Here is a 24,036-nt window from a genome sequence, read left to right on the forward strand (position 1 = left end):
AGTATTCAACAAGTGGATATGACAATTATAAATATATATGCCCCCAGCAGGGGAGCAGCAAGATACACAAGCCAACTCTTAACCAGAATAAAGAGACATATAAATAAAAATACATTAATAGTAGGGGACCTCAACACTCCACTATCAGAAATAGACAGAACACCCTGGCAAAAACTAAGCAAAGAATCAAAGGCTTTGAATGCTATACTCGACGAGTTGGACCTCATAGATATATATAGAACACTACACCCCAGAACCAAAGAATACTCATTCTATTCTAATGCCCATGGAACATTCTCAAGAATAGACCATGTTCTGGGACACAAAACAGGTCTCAGCTGATACCAAAAGATTGAAATTATCCCCTGCATATTCTCAGACCACAACGCTCTGAAATTAGAACTCAACCACAAGGAAAAATTTGGAAGAAACTCAAACACTTGGAGACTAAGAGCCATCCTGCTCAGGAATGACTCAATAAACCAGGAAATCAAAAATCAACTTAAACAATTTATGGAGACAAACGAGAATGAAAACACAACGGTCCAAAACCTATGGGATACTGCAAAGGCAGTCCTAAGGGGGAAATACATAGCCATCCAAGCCTCACTCAAAAGAATAGAAAAATCTAAAATGCAGTTTTTATATTCTCTCCTCAAGAAGCTGGAACAGCAACAGAGGGACAGGCCTAATCCACTCATGAGGAAGCAGTTGACCAAAATTAGAGCAGAAATCAATCAATCAGAAACCAGAAGTACAGTAGAGCAGATCAACAGGACTAGAAGCTGGTTTTTTGAGAGAATCAATAAAATTGACAGACCACTGGCAAGACTTATCCAAAAGAAAAGAGAAAGGACCCAAATTATTAAAATTATGAATGAAAAAGGAGAGGTCACGATCAACACCATTGAAATTGGAAGGACTATTAGAAATTTTTATCAACAGCTATATGCCAATAAACTAAGCAATCTGGAAGAGATGGAATCCTTCCTGGAAACCTATAAACTACCAAGATTGAAACAGGAAGAAATTGATTTCTTAAACAGGCCAATTAATTATGAAGAAATTGAGTCAGTGATAAACAACCTTCCAAATAACAAAACTCCAGGCCCAGACGGTTTTCCTGGGGAATTCTACCAAACATTCAAAGAAGAAATAATACCTATTCTCCTAAAGCTATTTCAAAAAATAGAAACAGAAGGAAAGCTACCAAACTCATTCTATGAGGCCAATATTACTTTGATCCCCAAACCAGGCAAAGACCCCCTCAAAAAGGAGAATTACAGACCGATTTCCCTAATGAATATGGACGCCAAAATCCTCAACAAGATCCTGGCTAATAGAATCCAACAGTACATTAAAAGGATTATCCATCATGACCAAGTGGGATTCATACCTGGGATGCAAGCGTGGTTCAATATTTGCAAATCAATCAGTGTGATACATCATATCAACAAGAAAAGACTCAGGAACCATATGATCCTCTCAATTGATGCAGAAAAATCATTTGACAAAATACAGCATCCTTTCCTGATTAAAACCCTTCAGAGTGTAGGAATAGAGGGTACATTTCTCAATCTCATAAAAGCCATCATTGAAAAGCCTACTGCAAATATTATTCTCAATGGGGAAAAGCTGGAAGCCTTTCCCTTAAGATCAGGAACACGACAAGGATGCCCACTCTCGTCACTATTATTCAACATAGTACTAGAAGTCCTTGCAACAGCAATCAGACGACAAAAAGGGATCAAAGGTATCCAAATCAGCAAAGAAGAAGTCAAAATGTCTCTCTTTGCAGATGACATGATACTCTATATGGAAAACCCAAAGAATCCACTCCCAAACTATTAGAAGTTATAGAGCAATTCAGTAATGTGGCGGGATACAAAATCAATGCTCAGAAATCAGTTGCATTTCTGTACACGAATAACGAGACCGAAGAAAGAGAAATTAGGGAATCCATCCCATTTACAATAGCACCAAAAACCATACGTTACCTTGGAATTAACTTAACCAGAGACGTAAAGGACCTATATTCTAGAAACTATAAATCACTCTTGAAAGACATTGAGGAAGACATAAAAAGATGGAAAGATATTCCATGCTCATGGATCGGAAGAATTAATATAGTTAAAATGTCCATGCTACCCAGAGCAATCTACACTTTCAGTGCTATCCCGATCAAAATACTGAGGACATTTTTCAAAGAACTGGAACAAATAGTCCTCAAATTTGTATGGAAACAGAAAAGGCCCCGAATCTCCAAGGAACTGTTGAAAAGGAAAAACAAAGCTGGGGGCATCACAATGCCGGATTTCGAGCTGTACTACAAAGCTGTGATCACAAAGACAGCATGGTACTGGCACAAAAACAGACACATAGACCAATGGAACAGAATAGAGAACCCAGAAATAGACCCTCGGCTCTTTGGGCAACTAATATTTGATAAAGCAGGAAAAAACATCCGGTGGAAAAAAGACAGTCTCTTCAATAAATGGTGCTGGGAAAATTGGACAGCTACATGCAAAAGAATGAAACTTGACCACTATCTCACACCATATACAAAAATAAACTCCAAATGGATGAAAGACCTCGATGTGAGGCAGGAATCCATCAAAATTCTAGAGGAGAACATAGGCAGCAACCTCTACGACATCGGCCAAAGCAACCTTTTTCATGACACATCCCCAAAGGCAAGAGAAACAAAAGATAAATTGAACTTATGGTACTTCATCAAGATCAAAAGTTTCTGCACAGCCAAGGAAACAGTCAAGAAAACTAAGAGGCAGCCCACGGAATGGGAGAATATATTTGCAAATGACACTACAGATAAAGGACTGGTATCCAAGATCTACAAAGAACTTCTCAAACTCAATACACGAGAAACCAATAAACAAATCAAAAAATGGGCAGAAGATATGAACAGACACTTTTCCAATGAAGACATACAAATGGCTAACAGACACATGAAAAAATGTTCAAAATCATTAGCCATCAGGGAAATTCAAATCAAAACCACACTGAGATACCACCTTACGCCAGTTAGAATGGCAAAAATAGACAAGGCAAGAAACAACAATTGTTGGAGAGGATGTGGAGAAAGGGGATCCCTCCTACATTATTGGTGGGAATGCAAGTTGGTACAGCCACTCTGGAAAACAGTGTGGAGGTCCCTTAAAAAGTTAAAAATTGAGCTACCCTATGATCCAGCCATTGCACTACTGGGTGTTTACCCCAAAGATACAGACATAGTAAAGAGAAGGGCCATATGCACCCCAATGTTCATAGCAGCAATGTCCACAATAGCTAAATCGTGGAAGGAGCCGAGATGCCCTTCAACAGATGACTGGATTAAGAAGTTGTGGTCCATATATACAATGGAATATTACTCAGCTATCAGAAAGAATGAGTTCTCAACATTTGCTGCAACATGGATGGGACTGGAGGAGATAATGCTAAGTGAAATAAGTCAAGCAGAGAAAGACAACTATCATATGATCTCTCTCATCTATGGAACATAAGAACTAGGATGATCAGTAGGGGAAGAAAGGGATAAAGAAAGGGGGGGTAATCAGAAGGGGGAATGAAACATGAGAAACTATGGACTCTGAGAAACAAACTGAGGGCCTCAGAGGGAAGGAGGGTGGGGGAATGGGATAGACCGGTGATGGGTAGTAAGGAGGGCACGTATTGCATGGTGCACTGCGTGTTATACGCAACTAATGAATCATCGAGCCTTACATCGGAAACCGGGGATGTACTGTATGGTGACTAACATAATGTAATAAAAAATCATTAAAAAAAATTATGGCAGTGTAATTCTTTTTTAAAAAAAATACTATATGATGTCTAGAAAATAATATTTTTCACCACTTAGTATAATATTTTAAATAAATCTTAAGAATAATTTTATAAATAAAATTGACAGGTACCTTTTTTTTTTTAAGATTTTATTTATTTATTTGACAGAAAGCCAGTGAGAGAGGGAACACAAGCAGGGGGAGTGGGAGCGGAAGAAGCAGGCTCCCAGCTGAGGAGCCTGATGTGGGGCTCGATCCCAAGGACCTGGGATCACACCCTGAGCCAAAGGCAGACGCTCAACGACTGAGCCACCCAAGCACCGCAATTGACAAGTACTTTTAATGTCAAATATAAAATGTAGGGGAAACCATGTCAGAATTGTTCCCTATTCTTCTTCACAAAAATATTTAAAGAGAGAAGGGGCCAAAAGGGGAGTATGCATACATGTCAAGTTCAGATGTTCCAGTCCCCAGAGAGTTAAGAGCATGGCGAAGAACAGTTGAGAGACAAGTAGGGAGTGCTTTCGGTGTCCACAGCTGAGTCTTAAGGGAGCCATACTGCCCCTGCAGTCGTTCTGTGTAATCCTTGCCTTTTTCTGCATCCCCTTCCTGCCTCTCACCTTATCCCTCATTGCTGTGGCTTCACACTTAGAACAGAACTAGTTGCAAGTCTTGATTAGAAAGGAACCATCACATCATCGTGTCTGTTCAGGAAAGCCTGGCTAGTCACCTGCTTTTCATTTAGAGGAAAGGATAGTACACGTATCCTAAGAAACAAAAATCTGGAATAAAACGGAAAGTAAGATACATAATTCTCCTTCAGAGAACGTGTTGGCTAATTCCTTTTTCTTGTGGAGATGAGCCTTCTGTGGCCTGCTGTCCATTTCTTTATGGTCTCTGCATCTGGGACAGTTAAAATAACAGCCATGACTGAGCAATACTGCAGGAGATGCTTGTCTTTATATAGTGATAGTCTTCTGTAAAATGAGAAGTTTGGGATTATATCTAAGATTTCTTTCTCAATGTACTATGTATGAGTTTCTTCTTCCTTTCCCTCCCTGTGCTTCAGACAACAGTGTAGGAAGTCAGAGAACGTACAGTGTACTGGTTATTGTCGGTATAAAAGCCGATGGCTGTCACCAGAGCCTGGGGAACTCATAGCAGCTAGCGATGGGAAGCTGTAAAGGGCGTTTGATGCCATGTGACTTACATTCTCAGAATTCATAAGGGGTATTCCTACAAGAAAATGCTGAATTAGAAGGCAACACCAAGATAAAGCAAGTATGTATTAGAGGGGCTCCAAGTTATTAACTATTTATTGATTGAGGTGTCCTCTTTTAAAACTAGTTATGAATAGTTTTATTCAGTGTATCACATTTAGATTTTGAAGCGAAGAATGTATTTTAAAGATGATAATGAAGTAAAACCGCAACTCTGAGCTAGGACATTAGCACTTTGAGAGCAGAAACCCTGCGTCTTCTAGGTTTAGGATGTGTTTCCATGATCTAGCATGTCACTGAGCACTTATGAGGCCCTTGGTAAATGTTTGCTACGTAAGATTCTAGGTTTGAAAGTATTTCCCTTGTTACCTGATAATAGAACCAAGGCATTGCTACTAGTACTAGTTGAGTAATGTTTCAGCTGCGTTTTTCCAAGACTTCCACTAACAGAACCCAAATAGCAGCAGAGGAGGAAAAAAAAAAGTGTTCTCTTGGGAGTCTTGAGAATAGACCTGTCCTAATAGCCTGCCTCAAGCATAGCATCAGCTCATATGTTTTAAAAAGTACACCTTTTACATAATCATAATCTCGATGTTGCTTTTTATATAAAAAAGATTCCCAGGGCACCTGGGTGGCACAGTCGTTAAGTGTCTGCCTTCGGCTCAGGGCGTGATCCCAGGGTCCTGGGATCGAGCCCCGTGTCAGGCTTCCTGCTCCACTGGGAGCCTGCTTCTTCCTCTCCCACTCCCCCTGCTTGTGTTCCCTCTCTTGCTGGCTGGCTATCTCTCTCTGTCAAATAAATAAAATCTTAAAAGAAAAAATGATTCCCCCTAAAAAAAAACTTTGAGAGAAATCGGTGCTTCAGAGCACTCCACCATGTTTAGCCTATCCTCTGAGAGCCCCCGCCCACCGCCACTCTCCGGGGGAACATGTTCTCTGAGTGAAGAGCAGAGGTGCAGTGAGTGCAGTTGCAAGTGAAAGAACCAAGACTTTTAAAAAATCTATGCAAATAAAGTCAGGAGAGTAACATAACACGGACCATTAAATGGTGTTTCTTTTTGTCTGGATTGACGTGAAGAATTTTTCGTATCACTTTACGTAGATTCTGATCTTTCACACAGTGGTCTCAGGTTTTGACATTAAGTTACTATGTACTACTTTAATTTCTAGACTCTCCTTCCCATCAAGGAGGTCCTAAATAGGAAGCATTTGCATTGAGTTAGTCTGAAGGAAAAACTGGAACGTGGAGTTAGGCAGACAGATGAACAGCATTTGTGTTGGGGCATGAATGCCACGTCCTCGGAAAATCTTCCAGGCGACTATTTAGATTACGCGTCTCTCCAACTCCTCTAATAGCAATTTTGGGGATTAAAGCCGTAAGATAAAGGTTTCTTACGGTGTCATTGTCATAAGGGAAGGCTGAAGGAATGGAGAGTTAAGGGTAATTATTGAGTGTTAATGATGGTATAACAAGTTCACAAGAGGACTTAAAATAGCAAATAGCATTTATTTGGGTTCTATCTTACTCTGTCTTACTGAGTGACGGTGTGTACATCGTAGGAACAAACATCTTTCTTTTTGTTGTGGTTTCCTTTGTTCAGTTTTGTTGTGGTTTCCTTTGTTCAGTTTTGTTGCGTTGCTGACTTTTTACCAGTCTGAAACACAAGGTCTGCTCCATACCCCTTCGCCTTTTCCCCATCACATTTACCATGCCTTCTTATGTCGTTCCGCTTAGTGGCTTTTTAACTTTTAACTTTTTTAACTTTTTAACTTCTTAAACTACAACGCATAGTAGTTATAGAAAAACTACAACCCATAGTTTTTATAGAAAAACCCTTCTAGAAATAAGTGTATGTGTGTCTATGTGTATGTGTTTTTGTAGTACATACCACCCACACACATATAAGTAACTGAAATAAGTAAAAGGTTAAATAAAAATCCGTATTTTCTACATACAGTGTCCCCTGATATTCTCTATTCCAGTCTTATCTTAGGGAAAAAAAAAAAAACTTTACAACTCACTCAGTTGATATCATAACCCACTAGTGGGTCATGATTCGTTTGAAAAATACTGGCCTGGAATAAATTCACATGTTACTCATTCAGTCAGCACACATAGCCCTTCTGCTAAGAACTGTCAGGGGTACTAGGTTTTCACACACACAAATACTGAGAAGCAGTATGGTGCTTCTGCTCCCTGACATGTGGTATTCTTTTCTGTGAAGCATGTATTAGATAGGAGAAATTCCGTTAAAAAAATAGAAAACCATCTAAGAACAGGGAAGGGAAAAGGTAGGCTTTTTAATTTATTAAGACAATTGAACTGGTCCTTCATTTTCCCCCCAAAACAGAACAAACCCCAAGTCTACGCCCATGTTTGTAGCATACAGGAGCTAGGAGCCCGAATATTCTGGGAAATAAAGCTGACGAGTAATGCCAGGTCATCAAGCTATGCCTTAATTGATCCTGCTAGGCAGTCAAGGGGTTGACGTCTGAGGAGCTCGTTACCTAAATGAAAACATTTAGGTGACAACAGACTCACCAAGAAGCACAGTAAAGAAGCAGTAAGAGAAATAAATAAATAAATAAATAAATAAATAAATAAATAAATAAATAAATAAATAAATTTAAGGAAACTGGAAAAAGAAGGTTCCTATCTCCTGGACTATTCAGTCTATCCTCTCCCCCACAAATTCTGGCTTCTTTGTTTGTTTTTGTTTTTTTTCTCATTAAACTTTTGTTTCAATGGGTCTCAAAATTCGATGACAGATTTAATCATCTCCTTCCAATATTAAAGTTGCCTGTGCCTGGGAATCCTGGGCCAAACTGCCTCTGACTCTTCTCATCAGAATGACTGTTCTTAATTACATTAAATTCAAAATGAAGGGCACCGAACAGATATTTATTGTATGCCTTTTATGTGCTAGCTCCAGGCACTAGAGAGACAGCAGCAAGCAGATAAAGATCTCTTTCCCACAGTACTTAACAGTCTAGTGAACGTGCTATGGTTCGCAGCATTCAGTCTAGTTCTGAATACCAGATAACCCTTGTGATAGTTTTCAGCTCAGAATGAGGTGAGCTTCTTGGTCAGGATCGTCGCTACGCCTCAAACAGACTTCTTTTCTTCTTAACGGAACTAAGCTCAAGATTTTTAACCTGAGGGGCGCCTGGGTGGCACAGCGGTTAAGCGTCTGCCTTCGGCTCAGGGCCTGATCCTGGTGTTATGGGATCGAGCCCCACATCAGGCTCCTCTGCTATGAGCCTGCTTCTTCCTCTCCCACTTCCCCTGCTTGTGTTCCCTCTCTCGCTGGCTGTCTCTCTCTCTGTCAAAAAAATAAATAAAATCTTTAAAAAAAAAAAAAAAGATTTTTAACCTGAGTATCACGAAGGGTCGAAGAGGGAAAGTGAGTTATTAGTCTTTCCAAGAATAGCTTCTGTATGCAACCTTGAGACAAGGAGAATCAGTCAACAGCTAATTTCTCAGGCTGGCTTTAAAAAAATTTGTAAGATATTCCTATCTGTACATATAGGTTAAGTATTGTTTTATGGGGGGGCACCCGGATGGCTCAGTCACTTAAGCGTCTAACTCTTGGTTTCAGCTCAGGTCATGATCTCAGAGTCCAGAGTTTGAGCTCCATGTCCAGCTCTGCACTCAGCATGGAGTCTGCTCCCTCTTTCTCCCTCTCACTCCTCCTCTGCCCCATCCCACCTAAAATAAATACATAAATAAAATCTAAAAAAAAAAAGTATAGGGAATGCCTGGAAAGCTCAGTTGGTTAAGCATCTGCCTTCGGCTCAGGTCATGATACCAGGGTCCTGGGATCGAGCCCCATATTGGGCTCCCTGCTCAGTGGGAAGCCTGCTTTTCCCTCTCCCTCTGCCATTACCTCTGCTTATGCTCTCTGGCTTTGTCTCTCTGTCAAATAAATAAATAAAATCTTAAAAAAACAAAACAAAACAAAAAAAACCTTTGGCAGTGAATTTTAAATTACTTTTTAATGTGCATTAAATATTATTTGAAAGTTGTTTATGTTCTGTATCTTCAAAACAAATTCTTGTAACTTTAAGAAAGTTTTTTGTCTTTTGGAGAGAGTTTACAGGGTAGATTCTTCTTTCAACTCTTCATTTCTAAAACTGAGTACTTTCTAAAACTGCCTGCTTAAAACCAAAATGAGAACAAAGGTTGATAATACTATAGAAAAGTTGATTAGAGAAAAATAGAGTGAAAATGTAGAGGCCAAACATAGAAACTGGTAGATTCTTAAAACAGAAGAGAAGTCAGAATTGAACAATTGATTTCAGAAGACTGCAGTGCTTTCCTTAAACATCTTTATTACTCTTCTTTGGTTGATAAATAGCATGTATATTAGCTTTTAAAAGACTCATACCATTTTATTTCTCGTTAGTACTCTGTGTAATACCTAATTAATCTTACTGACTTGCGTTAGTAATAACCAGATTCTTAGCCTGCATAACTTGTTTTAAATCATTAGAAAAGTAATTACACCTATATGCATAATGATGTATTTTTAAATATATTGTTAACCCTATTTAAAAACGTATGTTAAAAGATAATTAGAACAAAAGGAATGTTCTAGTAATAAACTGATAAGGATATTCATTTAATTGTCTACAATTACATATCAGAGTATATGAAGCAGGAGTCTTTCAGTTTTTCTGTGCATTGCAGTAACTTGACCATTTATATTTTAACTTTAAGCCTCAAGCTGAGAAATATATCTGGAAATCATTTTAAAATTAAGATTTTATTGTTGCTAGCCCTAAGGAGTTCCTTCTTTCTTAATTATGTTTGTAGTATTTTCTAATCTGTTTCTACTCGGCTTTTTTCCTTTCTCTTACTCACTTCTATGATGCATATATTATATTATAGAATTACTTCCTGCGTGGCCACAGGTTAGGGAACTGTTTATAATCTTTGTTACTTTAAATCTTAAGACATCAGAAATAAGCTTAAAGTCTAATTAATGTTGAGGCCTTTCTTTACGAAAAGTGGAATATTTCATATCCCTTTAAAAGGGTTGCATTTTTTCCTAAGAAAGAAACACTCTTCCCTTCATAGGCCTTGCAGGTGGGAAAGCAGGACTCTTAAGGGAAGATTGGGACTATCAAGGATGTTTCTGCCTAAAGAGGACGTGTGTTAACCACAACCCCTAATGCTGCGGCACTTTCGATCCATGCTCCCCTCCTCAGTTGTTTTCTTAAAGGATACAAGAGCACTTGGGTTTTTTGTTTTAACTGTTGTAAAATATTTAAAATTTCAAAAAACACAACATAATTTTATTATCTGTAACCCAAGAGAGCAGGTCCTATAATGTTCTGAGTCCTATGATTCTACATTTTCTCTGTGCCTTTGTCAGCATTTCAGAAGTGTTCTTTGCCAGACAAAAGGAAGTTAACCAAAGTCTCTGTCCAGACATGCATACTGATTTAGACAAGAGACTATCTACAACGTAGAAATCTAAAGATATTTATGAAACTGAACATTGCTGTGCTGTTTTGAAGCACTAGGCATCAATCCAACTTAACAAATTTTATTTCCCTATTAATGTACCTTTAATGTAGGTGGAATTCCTACAGAATCTGGAGAACTTTTTAAGTTGAAACTATTTAGGGGGTCCTGGGTGGCCCAGTCAGTTAACCGTCTGCCTTCGACTCAGGTCATGATGCCAAGGTCCTGGGATCGAGCCCCGCCTTGGGCTCCCTGCTCAGCGGAAAACCTGCTTCTCCCTCTCCCGCTCCTCCTGCTTGTGCTCTCTTTCTCTTTCTGTGTCAAATAAATAAATAAAATCATTAAAAAAAAAAAATTTAGACACCCTCCTTTTGGACCTAAGAATGATGACATTTCTGCAACTAATGACATACATACCAAGATTTTTAAGCAAGGAGAACTGTAATTCAGAGTTCAATGTGAAGTTTTCTTCTCTATACAGATCAGTAAGTTATCAAAGACGTAACAGTATGCTCAGTTTTTAAAAGAGAGTTGAGAAAACATTAACTCTTCATGGGACACAGTCTAGCCTTTAGAACATTGGCTTAGCCTAAAGTGAAATATTTCCAGCAATATTCTCAAACCTTTGCATTGCCACAGTCAAGCTCTCTAGGCTTGTCAGAATGAACGGTCCACCAGTCATCTAGAAATTTAGTAGAGATCAGCTGGCTTTTTTTTTTTTTTTTAATAAACAGGCATTTAATTAGATATTGGCCTAAGTTTATGTTGGATTTCTTGCCTATCTTAACATTAAAGATAAAAAGAAGAAAGCCAGATTCATGTTAAGGCAACAGAGTAGATGAACCTGGAAGGCATTGTGTTGAGTGAAATAAGCCAGGCAAAGAAAGAAAGACAAATACTGTGTGGTATTACTCATAGGTGGAATCTAAAAATACATATATAGCGGCACCTGGGTGGTTCAGTCGGTTAAGCAGCTGGCTCTTGTTTTCAGGTCAGGTCATGATCTCAGGGTCCTGGGATCGAGCCCTGCCTCAGGCTCTGCACTCAGCAGGGAGTCTGCTTGAGGATTCCCTCACTCTCTCGGCCCCTCCCCTTGCTCACATGCACTTGCTCTCTCTCTCTCTCTCTAACATAAATAAATACATAATTTTAAAAATTAATTAAAAAATATATGTATATCAAGCTCACATAAACAGAGTAGATTAACAGTTGCCAGGAGGCTGGTGGATGGGGAAAAAGAGGAGGGTTTGATAGAAGGTTACAAACTTTTAGTTGTAAGAAGAAGAAGTTCTAAGGACCTAATGTATAACGTGGTGACTATAGTTGGTAACAGTGTAGTGTATACCTGAAATTTCCTGAGTAGAACAAAGTGTTCTCACCAAAAAGAGAGGAAAACAAATGGCAGATATGTGACATGATGGGTGTGTTAGTTAACTCGATAGTGGGAATCCTTTCACGGTGTATACTTCTATCAACTCGTGTTTTACGATTTACCTATATTACAGTTTTGTCAGTTATACCTCAGTAAATCTGGGGAAAAAAGAATGACCGAATTTTGAAATATTTTTTTAACAGGTTGTATCAATCAGTGAAAATTCTATATTCCTTTGGCATCTTTGTGACGTATTCAATTCAGTTCTATGTCCCGGCAGAGATCATCATCCCTGTGATCACATCCAAATTTCATGCTAAATGGAAACAAATCTGTGAATTTGCAATAAGGTCCTTCTTGGTTGCTATTACATGTAAGTATTACTACGCATTTATATCATCGTAATTTTTTCTTGTTGAATTTTGTGTGATGAAGCTACTTAAAGTATATGTCAAAGTATATTTTTTAAAAACAATTTATTTACATAGCGGAGATACTTTTGGGGTTAAAATTCCATTATTCTACTGTTGTATAAGAAAAACGTAAACCAGATCCTATTACACTTAAAAGAACTAATCAAATTATCATTTTGAAAACTACATCAGTGGTGATTAAAATATAAGTATTTTTAGATCAGATGCATAACGGACTCCTTATATTGTTGCTACACATTTTATTTTGGTTTTAGTTTTCCTCGGGTTTTTTATTTCTGCTAACTTTTGTATATTTAACAGTTTAACTCTCCATGACTACCTATACAAATGGGTTTGGTTTTGTTTTGGTCTTTAATAATTTCAGTGGCTAATTTTACTCATTATTCGGAGGAATGTGTGTAATCTCGTCTCAAGGTTTCATAGTATAAAATGCCTCCACCAGGGAGCACTAATTATGGAGACCTGTGGAGAAGAAGCTTGATTTTGGTACAGTGGAAACAGTGTGAGTTTTGGGGTCACACTGACCTCACGGTTCAAACCTACCGCTCACCTGCTGGTATCTTTGGACAAGTTCCACACCATCTGTAAGCCCCTCTTTCTTCAACTGTGAAATGAAGAAAGAGTTCCTTAATGGCGTTCTTGTAGGGTTTAAGAATATTAACAAAGTAGCCAGAAGTTATAATTGTCACCATTATTGTTGTAACCACAAATATAAGATGACTGTAACTCTGAACCAAGATTACCTAGAATGATACCAGGGCCCATTGGAAATGGGTCAGCTTTCTGTGGAAGATAGGAGTAACCATCTTGGCCCAGTCAAGGCGAGAGAATGAGAGAGCTAGAAATTCGGGACAACTGTAATTTCAGTGAGCAGCTTGGGGTGGAGCTTATGCCTACAGGTCTAAAGAAAAAGCAAAGCTGGGAAAAGTAAATGAAACCTTTTTTCCAAAGTAATCATTTGAATAAATTATAGCCATAATAAGGTAAATCGTATTGAAGAGTGAAGTCAGTAAGCCCATATGCTGATGACTAATAAAACGTTCAGTAGGAAAAAGTTATTTTAAGACATTTTGAAATATTTCTTACATATTGTTTTTATTGATATTTTGACAACTGTACTAAATGAAAAGGCTGATTTCAGTACAAGTCCCTTTTATCATAGGTGTAAGACTTCTATTCTGAAAGCGTATCTCCTTTTAGAATTAGTTACTGAAGGAGCTTGAAGGAGCTTGTTAGGAAATGTTAAAGGGATTTAATAACTTCTGATAGTTCGGTAACTTCACCCATTTCTGCACATTGGCCGCCATTGTTATGTCCAAGCGACCTGTCTGCACACCCGCTCCCGGGAGTCTATTCCCAGAAGCCAGGGGCTCTCCTCAGGAGCTGCGTTCATGACACACAGAATGGCCGGTGTTTCTTTGCTGCTCCTCTCTTGGGTAAAAATAGTTAAAGCTACTCAGCGGTAATTGAGGGTTATAGTTATAGTTACAGCATGCTTCGGCCAAAGAGAACGCACACCAGGTAGTATTGCCTTCCACTTCACCGGGACACATCATCAGACGCTGAGCTTCGCTGGAGTCTTTGGCACATGCTTCCAAATTAAAGTAAAAGCCAGCTGATATGCATGACGGGACTGTTTTTCCTCTGCTCTGTAAAGCACTTGACAAGCTTTGGGGGCACGCTCCACAGGGATGAGTGTGTGGGCAGCCGATGGGGCCCTGTGACGTCCACAGAGCAGACTGCGACACGAGCAGTGAGAGTGGAGGCGCAGCTGGCTGTGCTTTGAAAATTGGGTCTCTTTCAGTGTTCTGTAATCCTTTCCAAGTACCGAGCCCAAGTTTGTAATACTGGTCTCAAAGTAGTGAGTTTACCAGCTTGGATTATATTGGTTACTCCCAAATCTCTATTTCGCATTTGAATCATCATGTCAAAGTATCTTCTTAGTGCAACTCAAAAGCTTGGAAAGATGGGTCAGACTCTTTCTACCTGTTTCCCGTCGGCATTTACTGGCTATAGAGGCATCGCACAGGTGAGGGGGAAGCGTGACTAGAAGCTGGCCAACGGCCACCATCAACTACAATAAATACCTTTTATTTTACAAGCAAACCTGTAGAGAGAACTGTTAAACTTTGAATTAAAATGAACACTGAGACCAGTATTTTAATTCCATGCTTGAATTGAATCTGTGAAATACTATTTCTTTCTATTATTGTCCAATTCATTGATCTTTCTACTATTTCTAATTTGAAAACTTTTTGGCTTTGGGAGTTTGCTTTCTGGTCTTAGGAGACTATGACTACAAAGCACCAAAAAATATAAACCTTAGTAGTTTTTAGAATACTAGAGAAGATACACTAAAATCCTTCATTTCAGTTGCCACTTCAGGTGAGGAAAGCTGTATCCCCTCATATTCTATCTAAGAGTCAGGAGGTATGTGGGGAGTACTGTTAATTATTTGTGTAATTAAAATTTATGTGCTGGAGTGTTCCTCACAGTTTTGTTGTTGATGTTATAATATCAAGTATTTTGTTTTTTTTCTCTATATTTTCTTCTCTGTGTTTTCATCCTGTAGATGCAAAGAATGGACTTAAAATAGGCTTTTTATTTTTTTTAATGAGAGGAAAATTCATGCTTTAAGGATACATTCTTTTTCTCTATAATATAGTTTTGGGAAATACTGAATAAACTTAATTAGTATTTAATAGATCTAGTCATAACACCTGTCTGTAAATGATATAGGACAGCCTATTTACAGTAATCCTATAGTAAATATTTGTAATGAATAAATCCTCTGTATCCCAGACTATCCTTTGACTTCCTGTTTTTGGAGGTTTTTATATATCAAATTTCCCTAAAATGTATATATTTGTCTTCCTTATCGACTAATAGCATTACCAAATAATACTTCAAGCCATTTTTTACTAGCAGATATCTACTGATTATATAAGGTTTAAAGGATGACTTCAGCTAATTGATAAATTTAATGATTTAAAGGTGTTTGATAAGGGACACCTGGGGGGCTCAGTCAGTTAAGTATCTGCCTTTGGCTTCTGGCATGATCCCAGGGTTCTCAGATCAAGCCCCACATCGGGCTCCCTGCTCAGTGGGGAATCTGTTTCTCCCTCTGCCTTCTGTTCCCCATTCTGTGCTGTGTGTGTGTGTGTGTGTGTGTGTGTGTGTGTCTCAAATAAACAAATAAAATCTTTAAAAAAAATTAAAAAATGAAAGTGTTTGATAAACGGAATTTTAGTCTGAATGAACAAATTCTAAAAAACCTATAGTGTGGGGCGCCTGGGTAGCACAGTCGTTAAGCGTCTGCCTTCAGCTCAGAGCATGATCCCGGTGTTCCGGGATCAAGTCCCACATCAGGCTCCTCCGCTGGGAGCCTGCTTCTTCCTCTCCCACTCCCCTGCTGTGTTCCCTCTCTCGCTGGCTGTCTCTCTGTCACATAAATAAATAAAATCTTAAAAAAAAAAAAAAAAACCTATAGTGTTCCTCCACATGGTTTTCCAACCATATTTCACTTGATTTTTACTAATAACAGCTGGATTATAGAAAAACACGAATGAGGAAAAATGAATTCCAAAATGAAAAGCTCTTCAGATGGCAATGTTCTAGTCCTGCTTGTCTGGCCTTCCTTCTGTACTGCCATCTAGTATAAGTAGGTAGAAGTGTGTCCTCATGAAATGGATGTTGTCAATGAAATTTGAAAGGTCCTAATTATGTTTGGGAGTTATTATAGTTCCATGGAGAAACATGTTAAAAGAATGTAGCAAGCATCTATTCAACAGGGAGCCCACGTTATCAAGCATTTCTAGGTTAGAGCTGCAACTTCTTCAAAGTCTTATTTAGGAAAGTTTGCCACACTTCAGTCCTCTAGGTATGAGGCTAGGTTTATAATTTCCAAATCATTTTTAGGGTTTTAGCTTTCAAAAGAAATTAAATAGGAAATAACAAATATTTCCACGAAACCTGGTAGTTCCAAATTAATACCATAACCTCCTGAAAAGCATTGAGAACCACAAAGAGAACAGGGGAAGGAAAAAAACCCGTAACCTAAAAATTAAGAAGTGGAGAAACCAGTAGGCTGCAAACTGAAGACTTAATTACAGAGCCCAAGTTAAATTATATATACACCAAGAAAGTTCAGCAAGAGACAAAGAGGCTAGAACTGAGAAACACAAAAGTATGTAAACTTAGTGTTAAAAAGAGAGGGATAGGGCTGTCTGGGGGTCTCAGTCGGTTGAGCGCCTGACTTTTGATTTCGGCTCAGGTCATGATCTCAGGGTCATGAGATCAAGTCCTGCATTGGACTCCATGCTCAGTGGAGAGCCTGCTTGAGTTTCTCTCCTTCTACCCCTCCCCCTGCTCTCTCTCTCTAAAAATAAAAATCTTAAAAAGAGAGAGAGGGATAAAAAAAAAGATTAGAAGGAAGATGGTAGCTTTAGGAGACAAGTTAGGAAGAGCCAACTCATGCATCAGTGGAGTCCTCAAAGCCAGAACTGTGGTGACGGAATCCTCGTTGGTGACAGGCAGGGGTGACGTAGCCCCCATAGCTGGCATATGAGCAGACTCAGTTGTTATTTCTGGTGGCCGCTCCACACCCCCAGCAAGTCGTTCGGTGAGCCGGTTTAGGACATTTGAGAAAGGAATATGAGTCTTGGTTTTTACAGACCCTCTGTTGATACCTTCGGCAAGAGAAGGGTAAGTAGGATCAAGAAAGTGCCAGATCAAGGCTTTTCAGAAAGCTTGCCAGCAGTTTGGAAGAAAATCTGGTCAATAGTACTGGTACATTATTTTTTTTTTAACTTTTCATTTTGAAATAATTCAGAAAAGTTATAAAAGAAAGTAGAGTTACCTACATTTAGTACTCATGTAAGTATTCAGTATTTAAATAAGGAGAGTATGTATTTTCATTTTCTAGGTGCTGGCGCAGTTCTGATTCCTCGTTTGGATATTGTGATTTCCTTCGTTGGAGCTGTGAGCAGCAGCACGTTGGCCCTGATCCTACCACCCTTGGTTGAAATTCTTACGTTTTCTAAGGAACACTACAATATATGGATGATCCTGAAAAATATTTCTATAGCGTTCACTGGAGTTGTTGGTTTCCTTTTGGGTACATATGTAACTGTTGAAGAAATTATTTATCCTACTCCCACAGTTATAGCTGGCACTCCACAAAATCCTTCTCTGAATTTGAATTCAACATGCTTTACATCTGGTTTGAAATAGTGGAAGCAGAATTATGAGTCTTCTCCTTTTGTCTCAGTTCTGAAAATGATGAAAATAAGAACTAGTAGAATACATTGCCATGTGCTTAAAACTAGAACCAAATTCTCTTTTCTTTTGGCGCAATAAGGGTATTTTAGTAGTAAACTGTAATTCTTTACCGATCGTGGTAAACTATGACAGATTATTGGTTTAAATATCAGCAATAATTTCAACAAATGTCCTGAAAATTTTTTTAATTAAAATTAAGAAATTAAAATGTAGAAAAATTAAAGAATAAAAAGACTTCCACTATTCTTCAATCAATCAGAAATACTCCAACCAAGATTCTCTTTTACACCGATGCTCCTCTTTCCCCACCCAGTTGAGGAGAGAACACGGTTCTAATAATAAGAGAATCAAAGAAGGACATAGTTAACAAAAATCTTCTCACTATCTCGGTGAATATCAAAGTGGACTTGGTGTTTAATGTAAAAATGTCTTAATCATGTTTTTACTAGAGAGCCAAATACTTAATGATTCATCCCTGGAAGGATAGAAAACTCATTAGCCCTAATGTAAACATCAGAAATCCCTACAACCAGAATTATTCTACACTGTTCTCTGATGGTAGTTGATCTGCCCAGTGAAAACTCTGAGGCACTGTGTGAGATCCTGACTTTGTGACTCAGTAAAATTTAAATAGACTTCAAGGGTTATCCAACACAATTCCCTTATTTTTTACCTAAGAAAATTCATGCCCAGAAAGGTTAAGTAACTTGGTTAAGACCACGCAGCTTTGAGACCAAGCAAGAGAACCTGATCTTTTGACCCCCAGTCCAGGACTTTTTATTTTTCACATCACATCCAGGAAAAAGAATAAATTATGTCCAGTTTAGCCTGTAGCATTGCATCTATTTAATTATTTTAATACTTGGAAAGCCAGTGATCTTTGAATCGTATATGTGACCTGACCATAAAGATCAGAGAACTCTAAAAACCGTGCATTACAGCCATATAAACCCCAACAAGAGAAAGAAGTTTTCTGTTGTTTTGTTTTGGTTTATTTTAAAGAATAGAAACTACATGCTGTTTTAACTGCTGGCTAGTAAAAGGTACCCAGCTACTCTGTTTATGGCTCAAACTCTCCTTACTAGTTCTTCCCTTTTTGGGTTTTGTAGGCACCATCTTTCTCAATGGCAGAAAATGGGTATCTGACAAAATACAGGACTTGTGTATTCCTTCCAGCCCTGTGGCTTTATTATAGCCTTTTAGTGATCTGAAGGGGCAGGCTAAAAAAAAAAAAAACCATAAAGAAATTTATGTTGAGGAAAAATCAAGGCAATAATAGACTACTAAATCTTGAGACACTCCCGGTTTCTTCCAGAGAAATACCTTTTATTACTTCATATTCGTCAAGCCCATTTATTAACCAAAACAATCTCAGTTGACAAGAAAAATGAAAAATTTTAGGTTTAAAACATTAAGAATCTTGACTTTTTAAAAAGTTCATGCTTCAAAACATGTTGAACTTTTTAATCAGGCTGACGGTACCCTGATTTGTAACACTGTGTCATCCAGATCACTGTTGTGTATGTAGTCTGTGTTTTTATACATGAATGTTAACTTAGTTCAAGTATCTTTTGCTTTGCATCATTGAGTCATCAAATACAATTCTAACAAAGTATCAGAAGCTTTATTTTTGTACAAATTCATAAGAGTCAAACTTTTTTTAAACATTTACATTAGATATCACCAATAATTGTTTGTGATACTTTTATATCAAATCTGTTCTGGTGAGCTTTTAGTCATACTGAGAGAACGTGGAAGAAGTTATAGGAAATGTAGTCATCATTGAAACTGTTATATAATCATGTGTCTAAGAATAAATTAGGGTTTTTTTTTAAATGTGTAACTTGGTATAAAATGACTTGAAAACCATTATTTAATAGAAAGCACTATTATTTTGTCAGCCGTCTTCAGATATTTCTAGTCTATGCATGAAATTTTGTTTATACTTTGACCTGTTTATTTTCCTTATTAATTAATCAAATTCAATAAATTTTGAATATTTGATCATAGCAATAAATAAATTTTAGATTCAGCTTGAACAAAATGTCGAGCGCATTATCAACCAGGCTTCCTTATGCAGCGACTGCTGAATCGACAGCCACTAAATCATCGATACTTTAAGTACAAGAGAAAAGTTGAAATGTTGAAAGAAGCGGCTAAAAGGGAGAGACTAGTTTTAATCCCTAACAAGAAACTGTTTAGATGTAAAGCATAAATGCACCCTTACTTAAGGATTTTTGATGATGTATTTTATTTGCAAAAAAAATCAGTGGCAATGTTTTTCCTCTGAAAATTTAGTTTTAATGAGTCACAACATTTTCTAAAGATTTTTAGAGAAGATGTTTTGATGAGACCAGCTGTTGCTTTTATTTTCGGGCCTGGAAAAATGAGAGCAATCGCACCTGTCAAATTGTGCATCCGGTGTCTTGGTCCCTTACGCCATGGCTCAGACGACTGCCGCATTTCCTCTGCCACAATAAAGAGCCTCTTTGAAAGCGAATCAGGTGCCTGAGAGCCCTTTCTAAACCACAGACGTGGGGGAGGGACAGGAGAGCTTCATTCACCTCTGCTGACTTCAGTTCTAAGTTGGTTATCACTCGTCCTTTACCTTCAAAAGCGTGTCGCCAGTTTCAGAGTCAACTTGTCAAAACACTGGTTTTCAGATATATATATATATATATATATATAATTTTTTTTTTTTCAATCAGAGGAGCTTCTTTTCCCCACATGGTCAGATTTCTCCACAATTTAATAAGAACTAGGGTTTTTTCCTCGGTTAAAGACCAATTTGTATGATGTTATCAAATAAAAAAGTATACTGGATCAGCAAATGCCACATTATGTTTTAATTCTGTCCTTGCTGGATTCTCCTTTCTTAAAACCATTTCTGCCTCTCATCTAGGCAGCGTACTTAACGTTTTTACAAGCATTTAATGCAATGTGCATGTTGTAAATTTCCTAACAGGGCCTAATTTCATTCAGTATTTTCAGAATAGTTACAGGAAAGCTGTCTAACTGCAAAGCACTATAAAAATATTAATGGAACTCTGAATTAGAGCTCCGTGTTAGTGCCATTTCTAGCTGTGGCAAAGCACAGGTCTTAGCGGAGCTTACCGGCGGCATTCTTCACTAGATGTCCGCCCCGACAGCATCTGAGGAGTGCGTTTGTTTACAGTAGGTTTCAACCTCAGTTCTCCTTTCTTGGTTTAAAACAGAGACGATGCAGAGTAGAGATAATGGAAATCATAAATAAAAATTTAAAAATTATGCCAGTGGCCCAATGAATATTTTCTGTTGGGGAATAAGATTTGGTAAAAATACAGACCATTGATCATGTAAAATGAGTGTGTTTTTTTTAAATGAATCAATTTTGTCCATTTTGGCTGATCTAGCTTCCCCCTTCATAAGAAAATTTGAGAACTTCGATCTAAAAGGTGTGACAAGGTACTTCCTAACGTTAAGTGGCTGACCGCAATAGTTAACACTCCGGCAGTGTTATGGGTAATCTTATTCATGCCCCTAGTGCTTACTCGGTTAAACGCCTTAATGAAAGTGGTTGGTTTTCACCTAGGAGATAAGAAAACATGCTTAAGAAATGACTGGAAATGCTATTTATTACCCTATGATAAATGAGATGAAGACTTACTCTCATTCTTAAAATGTCATATTAAAATTAGCTACTTCTTATGCACGCATTCCATGTGAATTAGATACTGATATGAACAACCATTTAAATTGGGTCCAGAAGGATGATGTGTTGAAAGATCACTCCAAAAATTATTCCATTAGAGTTTTCCTGATAACAAATAGGAAAGCAAATGCTTATACAGTGAATAAATTAAGCTGTGGATTTTTGTGTTTTTCAAAATGGTTTTGTCAGTTTGAAAACTAAATGTTATTGCACTTGAGTCAGTCCTTTTTCTTTTAACTTATTTTTCTTTACAATATTAAAAAAAACCCTGTCTTAAAGTACTGTAACTCTTCTGAATTTTCAATAAAATATAATTATTTTGCTTGCAAATGCCTTTTTACATGAATTTGTCTTCTATAAGGTTAAATGATATTGACAGATGTCATAAGCTGAAAACGGCACTAGTATATTCTCACCATACATTTTAATCAGTCTTTGTGGTTAATTCTTTGTCATGTGATCTTCAACCTTGGAAGTTGATACTATGTACCTCTAAGATTTAAGAGCTGAAATTGATTAAAAATGAAGGGACATACTCTAAACCGTGACCTGACCCTCCTACAGAGTCAATGCAGAATGAGCAGTCTGCAGATGCTACGTCTGTGATGTAATTTACCACTCCTTTAGGTCAAGAATAGGTATCAGTTACACTTTAATACATTTTGCTTGCGTTGTGCCAACTCCACAAATCAAAGACCATAAACATATTTAAACTTTACATCAAGAATGCTGCTCTCGTGACCCTAACCTAAGGGCACACTGTAGTTCATCAGGAGAGAAACACTCTCTTCCTAAAGAAGCATCAGCAGCATTTTCGTAGTGAAAAATTGGAAACAACCTAAGTGTTCAGCAATAAGGAAATCATAAATTGTGATTATTAACCTACAATACAATGAAGATTTATTCATTACACTGTCATTACACTCAAGGTTAATAATTTGGGAAAGAATAAATACATAAAATTGTTAATTGCAACTCTGTAAAAATAATGCTTTTGAGCCAGCACAAGGTACACAGAGAGTGGAACCATAGTGTTAGGGAAAAGATGGGTTTGGGGCAACCTGGGTGACGCAGTCAGGTGAGCATCTGACTCTTGGTTTTGGCTCAGGTCATGATCTCGTGGGTGGTGAGAGCAAGCCCCACGTTAGGCTCCATGCTCAGCGGGGAGTCTGCTTGAGGATTCTCTCCCTCTGCTCCTTACCCCACTCATGTTCGTGTGCTCTCTCTCTGAAACAAATAAATAAATCTTTTAAAAAAGAATGGACTTTACAATTTTTAAATGAATAGTAAAGGGAGGACTGCAAGAGAAAATAAAGGGGAATAAAGTTATAAAGCTTTAGTAGGACTACATGCTCTTCCAAGCCACAGAAGGAATGGAAAGACAAAAACAATAAATGAACCAACAGAGTAGGGATAGAACTAGGGACAGAGAGAGAGAGAGAAATGCAATGAAAAGACCCACAGAATACTTGCTGAAGGAAAACAAATACATCCACTTTGTAAAATTAATTTTAGGGTTTTTTTTACGCAAAAGAGTCGTGGTTCTAACATATGCCCGTGTTCTCACAATTTTGCACTTAGGTTGGTGGGATTCACACGTTAAAGAACTGGCTTGATCTGAAGTTTCCTTTTAAGGGTAGATTTGTTCGAAGGCTTAAAATGGTAGGAGGGATTCAGGTCTTTTGGTCTTCAAAGTTTTCTGGTGCCACGAAGCACAGGACCACTTGGTCCCAGATGATAGAATGCTTCTCAAACTAAAGCTAAAACACGAGTCTTGCCAAGGAATTGGGGAGTAATTTCATTCTCCTCCATGCTGGATCTTGAGCTGTGCTAAGGATGAGGACTGGACACAGGGACACCCCCCACCCGGCTAACCTGCTCTCAGCAGAGAGGAAAGGAGTGTTGAGCGTGGATCAGACTGAGCAGGCCTAGAGCAGGACGAGAACGTAGCCCAAAGCTCTGGGCAGTGCAGAAGGAATACCTTCAGAGCAGAGACCCACAGGGTCTTACGTATCTTTGTATTTCCAGCTCCTTACGGCGCTCCAGAAGGGCAAAGAACAAGGCATAGTGAATCTGTTATCATCACTCTCCTGTCTTAAGTCTTCTCTCCTTCCCCAATGTCAGCTGTATAAAGACCACGCTCCTTAATGTGGTTCACTGGCAGGCCTCACCCCTTTGCTTCCCCTACAAGTGACAGAAAGTGCTCGTTACCAAACAAATATACAGCATATGGTCTGTTTTTCACCTGCAGGACTCCATGTCATGTTGACACGATCTCCTTCTACTTCCGCCCCTGTTTTCTTTAGCCAATCCTTAGCTCTTGGTGAAACTCAGCCTGATTCTCTTCTAGCAGGAAGCCTTCCCAGCCATCCTCTCCCCTATTCAGAGTGAGTTGTGTCTTCTTTCATGCTATCAGATGACCCTGGATTTATGGTCACACTTTCCACATGGTCTGTGTCCGTCTTTCTGCTACATTGGGAGTTCTGGAAGCATACTACATGCATTCATTGTTTGGTTTCTTCTCTGTCTACCCTTCGAGAATGTAAGCTCCACGGTGGAGGCAATTTTGTCGGCTATCTTCACTACTGAAAACCCAGTGCTTAGAGCAGGTTGGGTACATAGTAGATGCCTGAAAAATATTTGTTGAATGAATGTACAAATTGAAAAAAATAACAAGGAAAAGCCCATATTAGAGCTCTGGCACGTATTAAAAACTTCAAGCATAGGGGCAAAGTCATGCTTTTTATATAAACCTCCACTCCCCAAGCC

General features: G+C 38.3%; 1 protein-coding gene across 1 annotated transcript in view; it reads left to right on the top strand.

Annotated features, from left to right (window-relative positions):
* The window catches only part of SLC36A4 (solute carrier family 36 member 4), a 59,574-nt gene extending 39,294 nt beyond the window's left edge, over positions 1-20,280 (top strand). Inside the window, exons 10-11 of the mRNA XM_045790758.2 lie at positions 12,066-12,235; positions 17,221-20,280. Of these exons, the coding sequence (XP_045646714.1) occupies positions 12,066-12,235; positions 17,221-17,528 (478 nt within the window). The 3' untranslated portion in view covers positions 17,529-20,280. The remainder of the gene's footprint in view (positions 1-12,065; positions 12,236-17,220) is intronic.
* The last annotated feature ends 3,756 nt before the right edge of the window (positions 20,281-24,036 follow it).

This window comes from Ursus americanus, chromosome 16 (assembly GCF_024610735.1).
Source record: "Ursus americanus isolate L20-20 chromosome 16, mUrsAme1.1.p, whole genome shotgun sequence".
Lineage (NCBI taxonomy): Eukaryota > Metazoa > Chordata > Mammalia > Carnivora > Ursidae > Ursus > Ursus americanus.